Source organism: Salvelinus alpinus, chromosome 15 (assembly GCF_045679555.1).
Source record: "Salvelinus alpinus chromosome 15, SLU_Salpinus.1, whole genome shotgun sequence".
Taxonomy (NCBI): Eukaryota; Metazoa; Chordata; class Actinopteri; order Salmoniformes; family Salmonidae; genus Salvelinus; species Salvelinus alpinus.
The window spans coordinates 28,865,176-28,888,105 of NC_092100.1; the positions used below are offsets into that span (position 1 = coordinate 28,865,176).

General features: G+C 42.0%; 2 protein-coding genes across 2 annotated transcripts in view; both read right to left on the minus strand.

Moving 5' to 3' along the window:
- The window catches only part of LOC139539859 (copine-2-like), a 48,889-nt gene extending 35,004 nt beyond the window's left edge, over positions 1-13,885 (minus strand). The window contains exons 1-10 of the mRNA XM_071343205.1: positions 13,629-13,885; positions 10,423-10,625; positions 8,563-8,742; positions 8,354-8,428; positions 8,005-8,076; positions 7,574-7,657; positions 7,291-7,380; positions 7,048-7,146; positions 6,493-6,579; positions 5,948-6,007 (exon numbers count right to left, since the gene is read on the minus strand). Coding sequence (XP_071199306.1) covers positions 5,948-6,007; positions 6,493-6,579; positions 7,048-7,146; positions 7,291-7,380; positions 7,574-7,657; positions 8,005-8,076; positions 8,354-8,428; positions 8,563-8,742; positions 10,423-10,596 — 921 coding nt within the window. The 5' untranslated portion in view covers positions 10,597-10,625; positions 13,629-13,885. The remainder of the gene's footprint in view (positions 1-5,947; positions 6,008-6,492; positions 6,580-7,047; positions 7,147-7,290; positions 7,381-7,573; positions 7,658-8,004; positions 8,077-8,353; positions 8,429-8,562; positions 8,743-10,422; positions 10,626-13,628) is intronic.
- A 543-nt stretch (positions 13,886-14,428) lies between these two features.
- Positions 14,429-22,930, minus strand: part of LOC139539864 (protein NLRC5-like) — a 20,987-nt gene continuing 12,485 nt past the window's right edge. Inside the window, 22 exon segments of the mRNA XM_071343210.1 lie at positions 14,429-15,152; positions 15,606-15,689; positions 15,777-15,860; positions 15,994-16,071; positions 16,179-16,262; positions 16,396-16,479; positions 16,609-16,693; positions 18,871-18,959; positions 19,063-19,164; positions 19,268-19,351; positions 19,500-19,586; positions 19,690-19,773; positions 19,859-19,945; positions 20,067-20,147; positions 20,260-20,343; positions 20,454-20,501; positions 20,611-20,670; positions 20,762-20,848; positions 20,941-21,024; positions 21,130-21,213; positions 22,164-22,250; positions 22,508-22,573. Coding sequence (XP_071199311.1) covers positions 15,071-15,152; positions 15,606-15,689; positions 15,777-15,860; positions 15,994-16,071; positions 16,179-16,262; positions 16,396-16,479; positions 16,609-16,693; positions 18,871-18,959; positions 19,063-19,164; positions 19,268-19,351; positions 19,500-19,586; positions 19,690-19,773; positions 19,859-19,945; positions 20,067-20,147; positions 20,260-20,343; positions 20,454-20,501; positions 20,611-20,670; positions 20,762-20,848; positions 20,941-21,024; positions 21,130-21,213; positions 22,164-22,250; positions 22,508-22,573 — 1,795 coding nt within the window. The 3' untranslated portion in view covers positions 14,429-15,070.

A 22,930-nucleotide genomic window follows, 5' to 3' on the forward strand; every position in this document is an offset into this window, starting at 1 on the left:
TTTCATCTGCATCTCTGTAGAGCAGATTTCCCCTCTAACAGATTAGGATTAGGTGCATGCTAAATCTGATTGAATGCAGTGGAACAGAAAGAGAGAACATCTTTCTCTGTGAGACAAATCAAAGAACTCTGACAAAAGAAAGCAGATTAAGAGAACTGCAGGATGCACCTTTGAGGATTTTGATTCACATTCTTTCTCAGACACCGATCTTGACTGAATTATAACATGCAGGTGTGAACTCTTTAAATAATTGTAATTATCATATTGGATTAAGGTAGATGATTAAGGTGTTACTACTGGTGTTTTGAATATATTTTTTAATACAAATATAATTGTCCCAGTATAAATTGTAGTACCTCCTCCTTTAAAATGGGAAACATTTTGTAAAACTGTCAGGATTCATTTCAAATTTCCTGCCTAGCAGCTAGGTTTTTAGAAAATGTAAACTAAAAGGACAAAAACATTATGGATACATTACAAACAGAAAAGCCAAACCATGGAGATAGTCTCCAGTCATGTTCCTATTATTGTTTTCAGTCTCTCTCTCTCCCTTTTATTCCTGCAAAGACATAGTCTCGCTTCGGCACAAATCACAGTAACTATGGCAACACAAATGTTCCATTTGCTTTAAAAAAAAATCTGACAATAACACGGGGATAAAATAATTTCTTGAACAGGACCACACATAGAGCCTGCTAATCAGAACAAGGTCTGTGGTCCACAACCACATAAATAAACACATCTGGCCACATACAAGTAACTAAAGAGGTGTGGCAGAATGAAACGTTAATGGAAAGTTGATGTTGCTATTCAGGGAATAATAAAATACAAGTGGAGCTATTTTGCTGAGAAAATAGGAAAATAGATCATGCACATATTTTGGCACCACAAAGGGAACAGATCCTCGGAGTATTTCACAGTAGCATGGATACGTAAATGGTGGTAGACAATGTTTCAGCACAATTGGAGATAAATACACTGGCTGGCCAATAATAGAGCTCTGACACAAAGGTGTGACATCACCAGGGACGCACAATGTTTCTCTCATCAGCCTGAGCCAAAAATAGACCAATGACAATTTTCTCCTACTATGGAGAAATCTGAACCTACAGGATCTTAATTTGACCTGTTTCTCACAGCAGGAAAATAATCCTTCAGCAACAGGAAATGTGAATTGTTGTGTGGATTATACATTTATAGTTAGGGCCAATCAAGTCTGACATTTTAAAGTGGAAATTATACATTTTGGAAGCCTTTTTAAACCTTGAAGATCCTACACCTGTACCATGTTTCCAAAGATTTACAGTACTATAGTGTGCATTCAATGAATGAAGTAACATATGCAAGTGTGTTATGTTCAAATAAAAAAAATACATGTTTTTTTGTTGTTGGTGTAAGTCAAAAATAAAATAAAATAAAATTGTATTCGTCACATCACTCTCATGCTTCGTAAACAACAGGTGTGGACTAACAGTGAAATGGTTATTTACGAGCCTTTCCTGACAATGCAGAGACAAAGAAATAGAGAAATAATAGAACAATAAAACATGTAATAATTATAAAAGTAATAATAGACACACAATGAGTAACAACAACTTGGCTATATACAAGTTAGTGCAAAAAGGGTCAATGCAGATAGTTAAATAGTTAAGAAATAGCTACCTGGACTAACTATTAAGCAGGTTTGTAGCTTGGGGGTAGAAGCTGTTCAGGGTCCTGTTGGTTACAGACTTGTCGTACCGCATCGGTACCTCTTGTCGTGCAGTAATAGAGAGAACAGTCTATGACATGGGTGGCTGGAGTCTGACCATTTTTAAGGTATTTTTCTGACACCACCTGGTATAGAGGTCCTGGTTGGCAGGGAGCTCGGCCCCAGTGATGTACTGGGTCGTATGCACTACCCTCTGTAGCGCCTTACAGTTGATGCCAAGCACTCTGAGGAACCTGAAGCTCTTGAGGTACTCCACTACAGCTCCGCCGATGTTAATGGGGGCGTGCTGGGCCCTCCATTTCCTTTAGTCCACGATCAGCTTCTTTGTCTTGCTGATGTTGAGGGAGAGGTTGTTGTACTGGCACCTCACTGCCAGGTCTCTGAACTCCTCCCTTTAGGCTGTCTCATCACTATCTCATCGTCAACAGTGATCAGGCCTGGGTGCAGTCGTGGGTGAACAGGGAGTACAGGAGGCACTGGCGTACCCGACAGCCCCCGGAAGGCGGAGGGGTTCACGAGTTCTGGGGGCCAATGCGCCTTTCACCGATGTCTATTTTTTATTAATTTAATAAATAATTTTGACAGTAACGCTCCAAAAAGTCATTCATACACCTTTTTAATTTCCATAAGTAAGTGTTTGTTTCTTCAGGAATGTGACTAAAAAAGTGATAAATAAAAAATAAACTGATTGAAAGTATGCGGGGATGTTTTTATTTATTTATTTTATTAACCTTTATTTAACTAGGCAAGTCAATTAAGAACAAATTATTATTTACAATGACGGCCTACCCCGGCCAAACCCGGACGACGCTGGGCCAACTGTGCGCCGCCCTATGGGACTCACAATCATGGCCGGATGTGATACAGCCTGGACAAATCAGTGGACAAATGCCATAGTCAAGGCCATGACGGAGCCAGTACAGTGAGTGGAGCTTACTCAGGTGTTCAAAAGTGCATATCAGACCGAGAGCCTAACGCTTCTTAGGGAGATTTAGTTTAGAATTGATCTCTCTGCAGAAGCGACACAGGGATGGTAAAAACAGCATGATTGCCGTAGCAACATCAGGGCAGAAGGGAGTTGTGCTTTACAGCAGTTCTGTAACATCTTTAATTGAGCCTCTCATTCTCCTCAATTGCCGGCCTAAACACATTACGGAAAGAGTTTAACAGTATAGGAAGCAGTTGAAACAGTTCTTGAGGGCAAAAAAAGAAAATCAAAAAAAGCTGTTTGCGATTTCGTTCATACTGGTGAACCGGTGTTTGAGTTTTGTGGTTGCAATATCAACAGTTCCTTGTCTCTGGTATACCTTGGCATGTATCAGTCAAGACTACGTTTAAATTGTGTGCAGTGCAATGGACATATAATGCACAATGTCTCAGGAAAGACTGTGTGGGTTGTCAATACTCAGTATAGAAAACAGTCGGCCTGCAACCTGGACCTACAGGCCTTGGTGAAAGCATTTGCACACAAAAAATGATGTCTTCAGGACACCAGGGGAGACTCTCAAATGTAATTTAATTTACCTTGAATATTGCAGCGCATTTGTGTAGGATATCAGCCAGACAAAACCTGTTCAACAATAAATAGTGTCTGAATTTATCCTCAAGTCGACTACTTTTTTCCTCATTGTTTGGCTATTTGATGTGTCAATTTTTATAAAACGTTTATAAGTAGCAGCTAAATACGGTACATAGCTATAGATTGTACACTGCATAATGAAACAATCCCTAGTAAGCTAGTGTTTTGAGGGTGGACTGAATGTATTATTTGGCATTAATAGACTGGTTTTACACACAACTTTCTATCCAAGCTGGGAGAGAGCGCGAGGAAGGCTCATGTCATGCAGATTCAGGTAGCCTATAGAGGACAGTTGTATATAAAAAAAAATGTATGCTGTTGCATCTAACATTTATTTTACAATCTGCATTGTCGAAATTTGTCGAAATTTCAGCACCATGAACAGAGATCGGTAGTCTACACTTCAACCTTGACAGGAGGGGACTAAGCACCCACTCCTGAGGGGCCTCCATGTTGAGGGTCAGCGTGGCTGACGTGTTGATGCCTAACCTCACCACCTGGGGGCGTCAAGAAGTCCAGGATCTAGTTGGAGTAGTTGCAGAGGGAGGTGTTCAGTCTCAGGGTCCTTAGCATAGTGATGAGCTTGGAGGGCACTATGGTGTTGAACACTGAGCTGTAGTCAATTAACAGCATTCTCACGTACTGTAGGTGTTCCTTTTGTCCAGGTGAGAAAGAGCAGTGTGGAGAGCAGTAGAGATTGCGTTATCTGTGGATCTGTTGGGGCGGTATGTGAATTGTAGTGGGTCCAGGGTGTCTGGGATGATGGTGTTGATGTGAGTCATGAGCAGCCTTTCAAAGCACTTAATGGCTACAGATGTGAATGTTATGGGGCGATAATAATTTAGACAGGTTACCTTGGTGTTCTTGGGCACAGGGAGTATGGTGGTCCGCTTCAAACATGTAGGTATTACAGACTGGTCAGGGAGAGGTTGAAAATGTCAGTGAAGACACTTGCCAGCTGGTCAGCACATGCTCTGAGTGCGCGTACTGGTAATTCGACATGCCCTGCAGCCTTGTAAATGCTAACCTGTTTAAAGGTCTTGCTCACATCGGCTATGGAGAGTGTGATCACACAGTCATCTGGAATAGCTGGTGCACTTACGCATGATTCAGTGTTGCTTGCCTCGAAGCGAGCATAGAAGGCATTTTTAGCTCGACTGGTAGACTCGCGTCACTGGGCAGCTCATGACTGGGTTTCCTTTTGTAATCCGTGATATTTCTTAAGCCCTGCCACATCCGACGAGCATCAGAGCCGGTGTAGTAGGATTCGATCTTAGTCCTCTATTGACACTTTGCCTATTTGATGGTTTGTCAGAGGGCATAGCGAGATATCTTATAAGGGTCCGGGTTAGTGTCCCGCTCCTTTGAAGCAGCAGCTCTAGCCTTTAGCCCCAGTGCGGATGTTGCTTGTAATCCATGGCTTCTGGTTTGGATATGTACGTACAGTCACTGTGGGGACGACGTCATCAATGCACTTATTAATAAAGCCGGTGACTGATGTGGTAAACTCCTCAATGCCACCGGATGAGTTCCGGAACATATTCCAGGCAGTGCTAGCGAAAGTCCTGTAGATTAGCATACGCTTCATTGGACCACTTCCATATTGAGTGAGTCACTGATACTTCCTGTTTGAGATTTTGCTTGTAAGCAGGAATCAGGAGGATAGATTTTCCAAATGGAAGGTGAAGGAGAGCTTTGTATGTCTCTGTTTGTGGAGTAAAGGTGATCTAGAGTTTTTGGTCTCGAGTTGCACAGGTGACATGCTGGTAGAATTGAGATAAAACGGATTTAAGTTTTCCTGCATTAAATAACCGTCCACTAGGAGAGTGGGAGTACAGGGTCAGAGTTTACTGGTAGAGAGTGGGCGTACAGGGTCAGAGTTTACAGGTAGAGAGTGGGAGTACAGGGTCAGAGTTTACAGGTAGAGAGTGGGCGTACAGGGTCAGAGTTAACAGGTAGAGAGTGGGCGTACAGGGTCAGAGTTTACAGGTAGAGAGTGGGCATACAGGGTCAGAGTTTACAGGTAGAGAGTGGGCGTACAGGGTCAGAGTTTACAGGTAGAGCGTTGGAGTACAGGGTCAGAGTTTACAGGTAGAGCGTTAGAGTACAGGGTCAGCATACCACCCTGCATACCACTGCTGGCTTGCTTCTGAAGCTAAGCAGGGTTGGTCCTGGTCAGTCCCTGGATGGGACACCAGGTGCTGCTGGAAGTGGTGTTGGAGGGCCAGTAGGAGGCACTCTTTCCTCTGGTCTAAACAAAGATCCCAATGCCCCAGGGCAGTGATTGGGGACACTGCACTGTGTAGGGTGCCGTCTTTCGGATGGGACGTTAAACGGGTGTCCTGACTCTCTGAGGTCATTAAAGATCCCATGGCACTTATCGTAAGAGTAGGGGTGTTAACCCCGGTGTCCTGGCTAAATTCCCAATCTGGCCCTCAACCATCACGGTCACCTAATAATCCCCAGTTTACAATTGGCTCATTCATCCCCCTCCTCTCCCCTGTAACTATTCCCCAGGTTGTTGCTGCAAATGAGAACGTGTTCTCAGTCAACTTACCTGGTAAAATAACGGTAAAATAAAAAAATAAAAGAGTGCAGGGTCAGAGTTTACAGGTGGAAAGTGGGAGACACATTGAGGTGAGTGATGACATACTCACAGTGAACATGATTTGGCATCCACCTAAAATATAGTCCAGGAAAGTATAGTCCCTTTCAACCTGAGGAGACAGTATTCAAAGATTATTCTAACTCTGCTCATACCATTCCATCCATACTGTAGCAAGTTCAAATTATTTTTCCTATAGATAAATAATTGGAAAAGGCAAGGAAGTGGCACTTTGATAGGATTGAGTAGTCTCCATATTCAGTAATTGGCTGCCTGAACAAAGGTGATTACTGCAGGCAGCCCCTGGTTGACTGTGTGAGACTGATAGGTGTTTTGTGCTGATATTAATAAATACATTTAATAGCGATTTGAGCCATTACTCTAATCCCTGCCTGCAGCAAAACCAAAATTACAGCATTTTGTTTGTAATAAAAAAAAATAAGGCTAAGGCTTTAATGTTCATTCATAATTTAATTAAAAAGCAGTTTCCTTCTAGACTTAATTTGCATTTTGCGGTTGCCATAGTGGGTTGACTAATTAGTCATTAAGAGGGATAGTGTACACTATATTTATTAGTCTCTAGGTGTTTTGGTTCACCTTGCATGACTTCAGAATGATGATTCCAGAGTTTTTGTAGCTCTTTTTCTTCTTCTGTTTCTTGGGATTAATGCATTCAAATTGGATCTGGAGCAGAAGAACACAGAGTAAGAAATGACCACTGGGACCCTCTGCACATCCACACAATGTACACTCTTTCTCACATCGGCTCTATTTGCATTTCTGCCATTAGCTAATGACACAAGGTTTTCAACAGGAAGTCAGGAGCGAAAAACGTAAGTCAAATACAGAGCTGTTCTCTCTCCAGGTGTGGCCGGGCTGTAAAATAAAGCATAACCCAACATGTATTAGTGAGGTTAAAAACAAGGCGTAAATAAGCACTTGTGAATATCCAAATGAACAGGTGTCCTCCATTCAGAAATGGTGAGCTGTGTTAACTGCAGTGTCTTAAGTGAGTCATCCACTCACAGTGAGGAGAACACTGAGAGTTGAGACAATGTAAAAATTGTGTTTGATCCACATCACAGCATGACTAAAGCATGCAGAACAAACCCCCATAGATAAACTGGAGTAGCTCTCAAATCCATCCCTCACCTCCAGTGAATTTTGGGCTTCACTCATCTTGTTGACAGTGGTCTGAAACTCTCCAATGAAGTCATGGCCTCCATCGTTGTCGTAATCATAGCACAGTACCTAAAATACGAGACAACATACAGTAATACCACAATAAATAACTTCTTAAAATGTATTTGGCTTTTTACATACTGTATCTAAAGGGGATTCCATGTTCATACCATCGCCCTCAGATGAATGCACATGTTGACAAACCTTACTCACCTTGATGCTCCTGTCCACGTCCCCGTTACAGAGGGAGATGAGTGGTACTGTGAAGGGCTTCCACACCGGGTCCAGAGTGTTCTTTATCACCTGCAGCACAAAAACAGGTACAGTGAGAAAACGTATTCCGTGTTACTTGGAATAAAGAACTCAGAAGCCAATCCAAGGCTATCCAGTTACTGTTGTCAGCAGGTGGTAATACACCTTGTTAAGTGATATAACACACTCAGTTCTGCAGTGTTGAAATTTAAATCGTTTAAACAGCCACCCTCGACCAACTCACCTCTGTCCTGTGGACTAACATCCATTTCCCATCATCTCCTTGCTTATGGAACTCTAGGTAGGGGTCTGATTTACCAAAGAAATCCTACAAAACAAAACAATCTGGTGTGAGAATGGCCCACATAGCTGCCAGCATACCACTATAAAAATACAAATACAATTGTGTGAACTAACACTTGCACTTGACTTTTTTCCCCTCTTACTATCTCTGACTTTGCAACTTTGAGGGAAAATGTACATACTATGATTGTGATATGTGGTTGTCCCACCTAGCTAGCTTAAGATGAATGCACTAATTAAAGTAGCTCTGGATAAGAGCATCTGCTAAATGACTCAAATGTAAAATGTAAATGGACTAAATATTATTGTTGTTCCAAATATTAAGTAAGAACTTTTTAACAGAGATGATAATATAGTAGCAGTAACTCTTACCTTCTTGTCAAGCTTTCTCCCACACAATGTCAATGTGATTATTCTATTGTCTGACAGTTCCAGCGCAGTTATCTGCATACAAGACAAACTGTTACTGGGTTGTACTACGTAACACTGCACCATGTTACAGAACTGTGTGTGTGTGTGTGTGTGTGTGTGTGTGTGTGTGTGTGTGTGTGTGTGTGTGTGTGTGTGTGTGTGTGTGTGTGTGTGTGTGTGTGTGTGTGTGTGTGTGTGTGTGTGTGTGTGTGTGTGTGTGTGTGTGTGTGTGTGTGTGTGTGTGTGTGGACATGTTTTTGGTTCTTGGATTTCTTTGTGGGAATGAGGTATATAAGCATGATGTTCTCACTGTGATGGTTCCCTTCCCAGCTGGCTTGCTATTGGCCAAGGTCAGTGGTCGGTGAAGTTTCTTATTGGACACAATCTAAAGGTCACAGACCAGAGAGAGAAGTGAGTGAGGGGTGAAATGCCCAACTGCAGATAAACATAAGCAGGTGATAAACAGGTGCAGAAAGGTGTCACAGACAGATTATAAGAACCGCGTGACAGGTAGCATACCACCCCCAGTGTACAGATGTACTCTCCTAGGAAGTCATGCTCATACAGCTGGCTGCTGCACTTGTCCTCATCAAACAGGGCAAACTTGAGCTTCTGGACCTCCTCAAAATGGTAGTCCACCTTAAACTTCACCCCAAACACTGGATTCAGGTTATTCACTGCAGTCTCTGTTCGACCAATCTGAAAATAATACACAGGAATACACTATGTTTTTCTCAAACAAGTACTGTACTCACACACAACCACCGCACACACACAGCGGAGGTGGAGGGTGGACATGTGGGGGTGTTGAAGGTTGATAAGGTTTTGTTCATGTGAAAGATAAAACCAGGTGGTGGTGACTAACACAGTGTATGTCTGACTCACACTGATAGAAGATGTACACATACTCATCACCCCCTCTTGTTCTCCCATCGCTGAGCCTAGGGCGGAGCAGACTGTATATGTTTCTTCTCTGCTCTGTCTGTTTGACTGGAACTGTTTGACTGGAGTCTCTGTGTCTCTCCCCTCACCTTCTGATTGTTACCCCCTCCCCTTTCTGTGTTATCACACTTCCCTCTTTACCCCCACAGAACAGATGGCCACTCCACCCACAGTGAACCCCTCTCTCACTCCTAGACGGACAGGGAGAAAAACCCTTCACTTTAACAACCCTTCACTTCTCAATGCCTGCTCTGCCGTGTGTTTTTTGGCTGTGTGTGTATTGTTGTGTGTTTCATATGCTGTAGCTTTCATCATGATCCAAAGAGAAACCATTGTGAGGATTACCTCTGGAATAGCACACACGTACTTTTTATACATAGGCTACCCGTTTTCAAAACCCACTGTGTATATTCCATGTCCCTTCCCTGTTTGCCTGTTAGTTCCATTCCTCATTTCTCTTTCCACGCATTAAGAACATCATGATTCCTTTGTTTCCATCCACGTTTCCATGGTTACTGCAGCAACCGCTATGCTGGTTTCATGTTGGAGCCTGCCCTGTTGACCGACAGCTCAGGCCTGCAGGAACACACTCAGCCTGCTTCAACAGAACACTACCCAGGCAGGCAGGCATGTTTTTCCCTGGCACTGAGAGGGTACCCCGAGCGCACGCACGCACGCACGCACGCACGCACGCACGCACGCACGCACGCACGCACGCACGCACGCACGCACGCACGCACACACACACACACACACACACACACACACACACACACACACACACGCACACACGCACACACGCACACACGCACACACGCACACACGCACACACGCACACACGCACACACGCACACACACACACACACAAAGTCATGAGCCCTGATGAGCCCTGCCGAGTTCTACAATTTCTCTTCTTATAATGTGATTTTAAACCTAACCCTAACCACACTGCTAACCCTAACCTTAAAAGCATTTTTTTTTCATGCATTTTTACAATATAGCCAATTTTGACTTTGTACCTGTGTTAGGCAACACGGCTTCAAAGACAGCTGTGGATTAACATTTCTCCATAGTATATTGATATTCCACCATTTCCCTGGTTTATACAGAACACTCAGTGTTATTGCGAACTTGACTAGTAAGTGATAAAACATTGAGAGCATTCAACAGTGAGAGGAAATTTCTTTGTAATGTTTATTTCACCCTCTCAAGTGGTTTGCTTTTCATGTTTAACTCTCTCTTTTAGCATCTCTCAGTATCATCTTTGTTCCAACTTTCATCATAACCACAAATTCTTCATCTTTTTTTTTACCTTTATACTACCCCTCCAGTCAGTCACCCATTCCTTCTACTTTTCCAGCAACCATTTCCCTCATCTCGCCATTAATCATTATCCATCCACCCTTTTCCACCCATGCCCACCCCTCCCCTCATCACCTCAACCCAGCTGCTGTCCACCTCATTGAATAGCACACAGAAGGGGTCTGACTTGGAGGTCACATCTCTGTCCAGCAGGTTGCCGCAGCACACAGACAGCTCCACCCTGGTGACGCAGTGCTGAGGACCCACGGTTGGCCCAGAGTCGGGCCCCGTGCCTAGCGTGTAGGCCATGCCGGCAGGAGTGTCAGCCCTCCCACAGCCTGGGAACATACACAGCAAAGAGAAACAGCACTATGAATGACATTACTGTAGCACTGAGCATTCTGTAGACTCATAGATTCAAAATAAGGTAGAGAGACTGACAAAAACATGGGGATGCTTAATGCAGGGTGGTTAATGACAGAACATTTGAGACCTACAGTATCATACATTCTCATATTCCATATTCAATAGAACATAAAAATGTAATTTTATCCATGTGCAGTATCCAGAGAGTTGCCTAAATCAATTCAGCTGCAGGAAAAACAAAGGTCAGGGCCACACACAGAATAATTTATCTAGTACAGTGGTCCATCATGTGTCATATGAGAGAATAACTAATGAGATCTGTACTCTGTCAAACATTCATGCACAGGTAACGTAATTTGTAAGGACATGATGAGTATGGTGAGAGCTCTTGTTGCTAAGATACTGATGTGCCATTGTGGAAGACCCTCCTTCCACTGCTAGTGGAACCAGGAAATTGGTTATATTCCCTAGAGATCACAGATGTGCAACTGCATATGTTATAGCACCATTTATTAACTTAAGTAATTAATTATAAGGTTATAATAAAACCACTGTAAATACAACTAAAACCAAAATGATTATTTACCTACATTGTCATTTTCTGATATGGTTAATGGACTTTTTTATGTAAGCACCATAGATGAGGCTCTCTATGAAGCTCTTACCATATAAAGGTCTTCCATTACCAGTAATTAGCTTCAACCAAAGCAAATGGCAAAAGTGTACAATGGGAGCATACGGACGTGTTCCGTAACATAAACACACACATCACACACTGCCAACCAAATCATAATCAATCTTCATGGATGTATGTATGCGCAAGCAAGTGCGCAAAAGTAAAGTATCATATTCTCAATCGCTTGTATAATGTAAACGGTTAAATGTTGTTTTGGTATCCGTAAAAATATTATACTGAAGACATCAGCATAGTATTGCTCACATACCTAAAGTATAAATGGGGATAACTCACCCCATATCCCTAAACAGCTCCTCAGGTTCAGTCCATCCAACATTACAGTAAAAAAAAAACACTCTTCACACCTAAGGCAAAGCTTTGGCCATATATACCCTGACCATAAGTGCCATTTTTAGCATAATAGCCACATTCTATGTGTTCACTTCTGATGGCTGATGATGTAATGGAAAACTTGTATTGTTACCAAATCAACAGCATAATCATCCTTATCCTTATACACACAGAGAGATCGACAATCCAAACACATGTGCGCGCACACACACACACACACACACACACACACACACACACACACACACACACACACACACACACACACACACACACACACACACACACACACACACACACACACACACACACACACACACACACACACACCAACAATCCCTTATCGCTCAAACTGGAAACTGTGCCTCACTCACCTTAATAGCACAGTAAACACAACGTACATGGTCATTTACTCTAACACTCTAATTACCTGTCTGCCCTGGTGTATGCTGACAAGTGGCAGAAATTGAGCATTTTCTTTCCCAGGGTACAATAAGCATATTTGTGGGGAATAGGGGAATGGGGCAATACTATGCAGTGTTTTCCCTAGGATTTTTTTCAGCAGTGGTGGCTACTAGCATTAGCACAATGACATGCTAGCTGTTCCCATAGACTTCCAGTTATTGAGCCAAAGCGCGTCTCGCTTTTAAATGGATGCTGGGGAAACATGTAGGGGGGAAATATAGGGGAAACATCGCTATGGGATATAAGTAAGTGGCTACAGAGGAGAGGCAGACACTGCAATTTTAAGAAAGCCTAGAACTGTCAGTGATTGGAATGTGAAAAGACAATGCCACATACTGTTTGTGTATCGAAGTTCAAATAGAAACTTTGATACTTTACCCTCTTAGTTATAATTATTTTCATGTCCGTCGCTGAATACGCAATTATATAATCACATACCGAAAACTGAGTTGAATACAGTAGGCAACCTAAAAAACTGGCGATCTGTGAGTTATAGACCCAGGTCACCACCCTCAGTGTCATGTCGTCTTCCTGTCTGTGTGGCAGAGGCTGTGGCCTCCCCACAGATAAATAAAGGGCTGGTTGTCTGCAAACCTAAAGTCCCCCCCCCCCAGGTGCCCCTTGGGCAAACTTTTCTCAGACCATTCATTCAGATGGTAAAAATATTAAATTGGCTCTTGTCCCAGTAATAATGCTACATGGGCAAAGGGTCCAGGCTAAATCAACACAAAAACTGTGAGAAATATACATAGATTGCTATTTATCAAGATTATTATCAATCAAGACCATTTTCAACCCATGATGTAAATTGAATTCCCATCTTCACTAATCTCAGTGCTTAAGGACCAGGCTGACTGCATCATCTGCTCTACTGTGAGAGAGCAAATGTCACTGGAGAATACTTATGAGGGTGGGTGAGAAGGGAACAGATTTTCTCCACCTTTGATGGTGGCGTACAATAGAAATTGTATAGATTTCACAGTATATTTTAACAACCAAAAAATCCAGAGAGAGATGGAGCAATGCAGAGAGCGAGAGACCAATAGAGATAAGCTATGTCCACATTTGAATAGACAGACAGGAGTGAACCAGAGAAGTAAAGACATGGGTCTCTGAGAAGACGGTGACATTTCTGCTTTAGAGCTAGTGACAACTGTCTCTGTTTACTCTTGTGCTTGACAGCTTGAGCTTTGTGAGGGTTTTCTGTAGATCTGTATGTGACACAAACATTATGTTCACAATAACCTCTGACATATCCTGTGTGCAACCCTAAATATTTCCATCAGTTTACAATTTCAGAAGTAGTACATTGAGAATTACAGTATATCAATATCCCAGTGAATAGCAATATTTGAATTTGCAGCACACCTTTGAACACCTTGCATTTGTATTTCAGAGTCATGAATTTACTTAATGTACATATTTACAGACATAATAGCATATGATAAAAATACACTGCCCAAGAGCCCCAATATTAACTTACCTTAGTAAATGTGATTTAAGTACTACTCTACCCACTTCTCTTCTCTGAAGATTCCTTATTTCTTGATAGCTCAAACACTTTTCTCCCTATGCATAAATTGACGTTATTTTCATGATGTCCAAAAATATCATCAGGGGAAAACAATTTGTTGTATTTCGCCACGAGGGCAGGTCATTCTGCGCTGTGACAGTCTCTAGCCGAGTGGTGTAGAGTAGCGATACTGGTAGTCGCGCGTTGCTCTGAACTCCGCCCGAATCACACGCGCTCTATTCTGTTGATAATTGCCTTCAGCTAAATGAAAATATAAATGCTCTGGTTTGTTAATACATATTGGTAATACAAGCTATATATTTTCTTAACATATAGGCTTTTTGTGTAATCAGTAATAACTCAAAGAGGGCCAAATTCTGTACATCTCAATGCCAATATGTTTGACACAGATGTACAGTATATTACATCACATGACATAGTTGAAGGTCACTCAACTTTTTGTTGGGGTGGTGGGAGAAAATACCCCAGTGCTTGATTGAATCTGGTGCACTGCTGTCTCATTTGCCAAAACACTCTGTCAGTCTCAATTTACAAGGTACAATATAGTCAGCAGCTCATCATTTACATCAGTGAGTAATGGTTATTTTGTCAAATAAAGAAGACAAAAAAATTATTAATTGTGTAAACATTTCAAACGAAGATGACTGGAGGTTCTTTTTTCTTGATTTAGTATAGAACCTTATATTGTGAAATTGTATTGCCATCTAGAGGTAAGTTCAGATAAAGAAAATCACTATTTACATAGCATATAATATGAAAAAGAAGACTTGTCTCACACTTTATTACCAGTGCATGTCATAATAAAACATCAAAATGGACATTACAAAAACAAGTAAACAAGAAATGTGCCACACAAGACAAAACACAACAAGTGTAAGGAATAAATTAGAAGATAAAATGCACTATTGGTTAGAGCCTGTAAGTAAGCATTTCACTGTAAGGTTTACACCTGTTGTATTCGGCGCACGTGACAAATAAACTTTGATTTGATTTTGATTTGAAACATGAGCAATGACAGAATTAGAATCCAGCAGTTCAAGAGAACAACTTGACTTGGTCTCACCGACCCTTTTAGTCAGATGTGAAAAATAAATAATTCTGCAAAACTTAAGCAATCAATGAATCCCAGATTCAAAATCAATACAGAAATAAATATGAGTGGATAGAGACAACACACGGACCTTTCCAGGAAGAGGAAGAAAGAGAGATAGAGACCAGTTCCCAGGGTTGGAATAAAGGTTCACTGCCCCCCCTACAAGGATCATTTTATTGTTTGATTTGATGACCTGCTGTAATTTTAAGGAAATGTGGTCTCTAAGTGCATAAACTATTATAAAAATAAAAGTGCAAGTTGACTGTTCTGCTGCCACACTGAATGAGTAGATCATAGACTACGTGGAGAAGAAGTTGAGCCTCTTCTCCCTCTGTCTCAGTCTCTGGGCATCACAGGTAGAGATACTATTCCTCCACAGTCTGGTCAAACAGGGAGAGGAAAGGAGTATTACTGGAATTGTACACAACAAAGATAGTACCCAATTGCTGATTGATAGTCAGCATAAGTACATTAATACGATTGACATAATTCCACTAAACATTTTCCAGCTACATTTCCAAGCCACCTCTGGTCTCTTGGCCGTCCCACCCCTACAGGAGAATCTCTGCCCATCTTCCCGAAAACGTCTGAAACCCTACCTCTTCAAATATTATCTCAAATAAGACATCTCAGTCTTACCCCCCCCAAAAAAGGTTCCTTGCACTTATCTTTTCCTACTAGCACTGACTTTGCTGATCATTTCTTTATTGAGGAAAAATGTAATTACCACAACATGTGGTTGTCTCACCTAGCCATCTTAAGATGAATGCACTAACTAACTGTAAGTCGCTCTGAATAACAGCATCTGCTATATGAATAAAATGTAAATGTACCTGATTACTTCAAGCGACGGACAAGACTGTAAGCTTCTGGCAAGTGCCTCTGCTCCAGTAGTGCTGATACTGTTCGACTCAAGACTAAAATCAAAGACATAAAAACAATGATCTGATTATCAGGTCTATTTAGGACAAGTCAATGTGCATAACTGTAAACTGAACACTCACTCAAGTCTCCTTAGCTTCTGGCATTGTGGTAAAACTTCGGAAAGCTTCACTGCGACATCATCTCCACAGCCATTCCACGCAAAACTGACACAATTAACAGGGAGTGAAAGAGAGAGTAATGGAATTTGGTCAAATTGGTCATGAACATGAGAACCAGAAGAATAAAGCTCTTTGCTGCCTATATACGGTCCGCCTGACACTGTGGCCCTGCCCTTACCTGACATCCTCTGCACAGACACAGTAAGCCAAGCTGGCAGCTAGACCAGTGAGCTCTGAAGTCCCTATGGAGGTCAAGCTGGAAGACAACAAGTACATTAACAGCTAACCTCTCCTCTGCATTCCCCAAGATTGAGCAGAGAATACACAGTCAGTATGTAGCAGATTACATTGGGTATATCTTACTGTATCTTTGTCAAATACTTCATGAAGATCAGAGTATTGGAGATACTGACAGATCCTTCTCTGCCAATCGGGTTCTCGGAGAGACTTTTCGCAAAAACACAACGGTGAACATAAACAAGGGTTAGGGTTGCAGTTACATTGCAATAGATGCATAAAATCAATAAATAAACTTAACACAATCCAAGCCAAACAAAAAAACTGATGGGAATAGACTTACTCTAGAACCCTGAGGTGAGTGAGAGTGGGCAGAACTCGTCCCATCTTGGCAGCACATGCTAGGGTGAGTTTATTTCTGGACAGACTGAGATATAATGTAATGGGTCAGGCGGTGCATAGTTTGCAGTCGAAATTCTAACCTTTTATTTTTGTCCATTTTGAAAGCCCATTAGAAATAGGGAACTATGGATAGATATTTGGAACTTGGCCTTACTGGAGTACCTCCAGTTCTGTGCAGTTAGCCAGGGCCTGGACCAGCCTCTCTCCTGCTTGGTCACCAATATAGTTATCTGAGAAGGCTGACACACAAAGATAAAGAAGTTAAATGACGTCCCAGTCTGTGTGTTTTACACAGAAATCTGGGTCAACACTCTCCTCTTCTAATGATTGAGAGAGAAACAGGTTCACTTCATATCATAGCTCATAATATCAGTATGTTTCATCAGTATGTTTCCTCTGAACCAGTTCAGGAAGTAGAATAAGCGTAACTTTGTGAGGACAATATAATAAAGGTGTGTCTTTACAAACCAATCAGCACTTTGAACCCTCTCTATACAGTGCATTCGGGAAAGTATTCAGACCCCTTGACTTATTGTTACATTTGTTACGTTACAGCCTTATTCTAAATTGGATTAAATCGTTTTTTTTCTCATCAATCTACACACAGTACCCCATAATGACAAATCAAAAATTGTTTTTTATACATTTTAGCAAATTTAATACAAATAAAGAACAGAAATACCTTAATTACACAAGTATTCAGACTCTTTTCTATGCGACTCAAACTTGAGTTCAAGTGCATCCTGTTTCCATTGATCATCCTTGAGATGTTTCTACAACTTGATTAGAGTCCATCTTTGGTGAATTCAATTGTTTTGACATGATTTAGAAAGGCACACACTTGTCTATATCAGGTCCCACAGTTGACAGTGCATGTCAGACCAAAAACCAAGCCATGAGGTCAAAGGAATTGTCCGTAAAGCTTGTGTCAAGGCACAGATCTGGGGAAGGCTACCAAAACACTTCTGCAGCATTGAAGGTCCACAAGAACACAGTGGCATCCATCAATCTTAAATGGAAGAAGTTTGGAACCACCAAGACTCTTCCTAGAGTTGGCCACCCAGCCAAACTGAGCAATCGGTGGAGAAGGGCCTTGGTCAGGGAGGTGACCAAGAACCCAATGGTCACTCTGACAGAGCTCCAGAGTTCCTCTGTGCAGATGGGAGAACCTTCCAGAAGGACAATCATCTCTGCAGCACTCCACCAAGCAGGCCTTTATGGTAGAGTGGCCAGACGGAAGCCACTCCTCAGTAAAAGGCACATGACAACCCGCTTAGAGTACGCCAAAAGGCACCTAAAGGACTCTCACCATAAGAAACAAGATTCTCTGGCCTGAATGCCAAGAGTCACGTCTGGAGAAACCTGGCATCATCCCTATGGTGAAGCATGGTGGTGGCAGCATCAAGCTGTGGGGACTAGTCAGGATCGAGGGAAAGATGAATGGAGCAAAGTACAGAGAGATCCTTGATGAAAACCTGCTCCAGAGTGCTCAGGACCTCAGACTGGGGCGAAGGTTCACCTTCCAACAGGACAATGACCCTAAGCACACAGCCAAGACAATGCAGGAGTGGCTTCAGGACAAGTCTCTGAATGTCATTGAGTGGCCCAGCCAGAGCTTGGACTTGAACCGGATCGAACATCTCTGGAGAGACCTGAACATTTAAAAAATATTTTTTATTTATTTCACCAACCAGGTAGGCCAGTTGAGAACAAGTTCTCATTTACAACTGCGACCTGGCCAAGATAAAGCAAGGCAGTGCGACAAAAACAACAACACAGAGTTACACATAAACAAACGTCAAGTCAATAACACAACAGAAAAATCTATGTACAGTGTGTGCAAATGTAGAAGAATAGTTGTGCAGCAACGCTCCCCATCCAATCTGACAGAGTCTGAGGTGATCTGCAGAGTAGAATGGGAGAAACACTCCAAATACAGGTGTGCCAAACTTGTAGCGTCATAACCAAGAAGACTCGAGGCTGTAATCGCTTCCAAAGGTTCTTCAACAAAATACTGAGTAAAGGGTCTGAACACTTATGTAAATGTGATATTGCTTTGTCATTATGGTGTATTTTGTGTAGATTGATGAGGGGGAAAAACAATTGAATTAATTTTAGAATAAGGCTGTAACGTAACAAAATGTATAAAAAGTCAAGGGGTCTGAATACTTTCCGAATACACTGTACCTCTTTCATGATGACAAATTTAAAATGTCTGCCTTAATCCTAAACACACCTAAGTTGTACCCATGAAGCCTATTAGAATATTACCTGGTACTTTGACAGGTTCTAACATTGGATAATTTGACAGATTGCTGATGCATGTCTTAGCTAAATTTGACACATTCAATTATGTTGACTATTTTTTGTCCAAGTCTGTTCCCTAGCCATTCCTCCAGTTCAATAATCCCTGGACCCTACCTGATCTTCCTCAGGCCTGTCCAGGTGGGCAGGTGTTTGATAAGCTCCTCCACTCCTTTATCTGAAATCCTCATCCCCTCCAACCTGCAGGCCAGACACACATTGACAATACCACATCAGAAGTGATGGCTAGTTCATGCAGAAGTCAGATACTACTTGACATGCGTGTTATCATTATTCTACTCACTCAATCTCCTCCATTGCTCTGAGCCCCTCCAGAGAGGCCAGTAGGACCAGTGTGGTCCCCTCCTCTGGGGATCCAGTCACCATGGTTACTTTCTTATTCAGACTAAGGACAGATCACAAATCATTGGCAAAGATAACACTCTACACCACATTTGTCTCAGGCATGGCAAGGCCCACTACGTTCTCTATCAGGAAGCTCTACTCACTTTAGCCTCTTCAAGGAGGTCATAGCATGGAGCCCTTGTGCCAAGGAGACTGTGCTCTTTTGATCCAGCTGTGCAGAGTCAAGGCTGTGGACAGGATACAGGTATTTAGCTCATACCCTTACCCCAGGACACACAGTATATCATAGGAATAGCTGTCAGTCATGGTGGTCATGCTGTGCTGCAGTGGGAGGTCAGAGTTGGTGAGGGAATCTCAAGAGTGAAAGTTCTTTACCTGATCCCCTCCAGAGAGAGACACTGTCCAAGCCCTTTGACCAGGTCCAATGCTCCTGCCGCTGTCCAACCAGAGCACAGGGAGAGACTGGGGGACAGAGGGATCAACATTAGTATTGTTGTGTCACTGGCCAGGTGGGTGAATACAGGTAGGGCTGATATGTAGAGAAACAAAGCGTGTCAGTTATTACTTGATTGTTCTGATATTTGGTAGGTTCTGGAGTGTTCTGGTCAGAACTACAGCTCCTCTGTCACTGATCACATGACCAGAAAAACTAAGGGGGAGAGAGTGGTGAAAGGTCAGAGTCAGGGCCAGAAATGGAACATAAGTAGGTATAGAGAGAATTGACAATCACTTACTTCAAGCTCTCAATGCTTTTAGCCTGCAACAACCCCTCGGCGAGGAGCAATACCAGATCTTCAGATGTTTCTTTTGACTCAAGACCACAGAAAAATATAAACATGTTGATATTTTTCATGTTCAGCCTAAGATATTAATCTTTGGCCAAAAAAAACCATGTAGAGCCCTTCCAACCCCCAAAATTCATAACAACATAAGCCTCACCAGAGTTTCCTCAGACTAACTAAGGATGGTAAGACAGAGCAGAGAAACTCTGCTCCCACTCTACCGATGCTGTTGTGTGACAAACTAGAGGAAAATAAGAAATAGGTATAACTTAATACAACTAAATTAAATTAGACATTACAAACACTTTAACAACTTCCAAAGTAGTCCTAGGTCCCTTCTCGCAGATACTTACTCTAGGTCCTGCAGCAGAGGGCATCTCTGGAACACAGTCTGCAGAGACACTAGGTGGTGCCCTTGTACTGCACAGTCTACTAGACTGAAACACAAGAGGCAGGAACATGTAACAGGGAGAATATGCAGTAACCATCTGAGCCATCTTACACACATTCCTGTTTATGTAGGAATAATAGAGGAAGCTGCTTTCACCTGATGGTCACGGTAGACAGAGAGCCAGCCATGTCTGCAGAATCACCACTGAAACACAAATAAAGCCAGCTCAGTTAAAACAGAAAGAGCTGTTATCTTTATCTTCACATCTAAATATATTTTGCAAATGGACAACGAAAATGTATTTCAGCTTTACCTGGTAGGAGTGTGATTTGTGCATTTTTCCAAAGTAATGTGTACAGTGGTGTGGTTTACCCTGCAAAATAAGTTCACACATACATTATGAATGTCATGTTCTATTTTACTATACTTCTAAATATTACCCCAATGCCAACATGAATTATCACCTGATGGTGTGTATGTTGGGGTTCAGGTTCAAGCAGCAGGAGACCAGGTTAACAGCTGCTTCTGCTGTGATCCACGTCTCCTCAATACTGATGGGAAATACACACAGCCTGTTAACCTGAATCATACACACTCACACAAGAGATCCCACACACAAATGCTATTCCCATATCCTCCTCACCTGATAGAGCGTTGGACATGACCACACCTCAGCTGCTTCACCAAGTCTTCAATCACCTGAACATTCAGTCCATTGTTTCTTATACTGAAGGGAAAATGTCTGTAATTTCACTTCCTATAACTTGCAGAGTCAATCACCAGTGTGTGTGTGTATATACGTGTGTGTGTGCTTGCGTGCGTGCGTGCTCACTCCAGGGTGTGTAATGAGGACAGGGCAGTCAGGCTGTTCTGTAGAGCAAAGAGGCCTTCTCTCTGCATGGTGTTACAGGATAACCTACATACACAAGAGAAAACAGTGTTCCCCAGAATCATACAGGAATAATATACTATAAAGTGTTGGTCACATGTTTCATGAGCTGAAATAAAAGATCCCAGAAATGTTCCATACACACAAAAAGCTTATTTCTCTCAAATTCTTTGCAATTTTTTTTTTACATCCCTCTTAGTGAGCATTTCTCCTTTGCCAAGATAATCCATCCACCTAACAGATGTGGCATATCAAGAAACAGATTAAACAGCATGATCACTACACAGGTGCACCTTGTGCTGGGGACAATAAAAAGCCATTCTAAAATGTGCAGTTTTGTCACACAACACAATGCCACAGATGTCTGAAGTTTTGAGGGAGCATGCAATTGGCATGCTGACTACAGGAATGCCTACCAGAGCTGTTGCCAGAGAATTGAATGTCAATTTCTCTACCATAAGCCGCTTCCAACTTAGTTTTAGAGAATTTGTCAGTATGACAAACCGTCCTCACAACCGCAGACCAGATGTAACCACACCGGCCCAGGACCTCCACATCCGGCTTCTTCACCTGCGGGATCGTCTGAGGGGAGGGGGGGCTGAGGAATATTTCTGTCTGTAATATAGCCCTTTTGTATGAAAACACTCATTCTGATTGACTGGGCCTAGCTCCCCAGTTGGTGGGCATATGCCCTCCCAGGCCCACCCATGGCTACACCCCTGCCCATAGATTATGGCCTAAATTAATTGATTTCAATTGACTGATTTCCTTATAAACTGTAACTCAATAAAATTGTTGAAATTGTTGCATGTTGCATTTATATCTTTGTTCAGTATATTATCATCCTTCTACTGCCAGTCATGCTGTACTTCTGTGATTCTTTCAAATTCAGTGGTGTTATTTTAACTTTTTCAAATTTGATGAGTTTCAGGTTCATTATCTCAAAGGTCAAGCAGTTTTCCCAGTCCCATTCTCACCTCAGTTTGACCAACTGAGCAGCACAGCTCTTCAGAATCTCTGCTAGTCTCTGCAGATGGTCAGCCCCAAAATGACACTCTCTCAGACTGAAGGGTCCAGGGAACATGAAGCAGAAAAAGAAGGTGAGAGACTGAAGCTGTGGGGAGATGGATTTCATTTCTATGAGTTATATGGGAGAGGTTTGATATAATTTATACTGGCAATCCTTTCAGTTTTGATATGTTATTTTTCTGAGAACAAAATAAACAATGCTTCCTGTTTGCCTAGCTAAATGAGTTTACAGTATGGCATTTGTGTTGTTACTTCAATTTATGAGCAGAAAGTAGCCTTTTTGTTGTCTTACCTCAGAGTTTTGCCACAGTCACTGTCCTGTTCAAAGCGGATGAGCGACCTCTTCTCAGTTCCCAAACTACAGACAGACAAAACAATACACAGACTTACAGCACAAACTATATGGCAGGGGTCCCCAGTTACATTCAGCTGTGGGACGATTTTTCCTTGAGCGGATGGTCGGGGGGCTGGAACATAGTAATAAATAATTTGTACAAATTGACCGCAAGAATCAAAATCAAATCAAATCAAATTGTATTTGTCACATGCACCGAATGCAACAGATGTAGACCTTACAGTGAAATGCTTACTTAAGCCCTTAACCAACATTGCAGTTTTAAGAAAAAAAAGTATTTACTCAAATAAACTGAAGTAAAAATTAAACAAATCAAATAACAAATAAATAAGGAGCAACAATAAAATATCAGTAACGAGG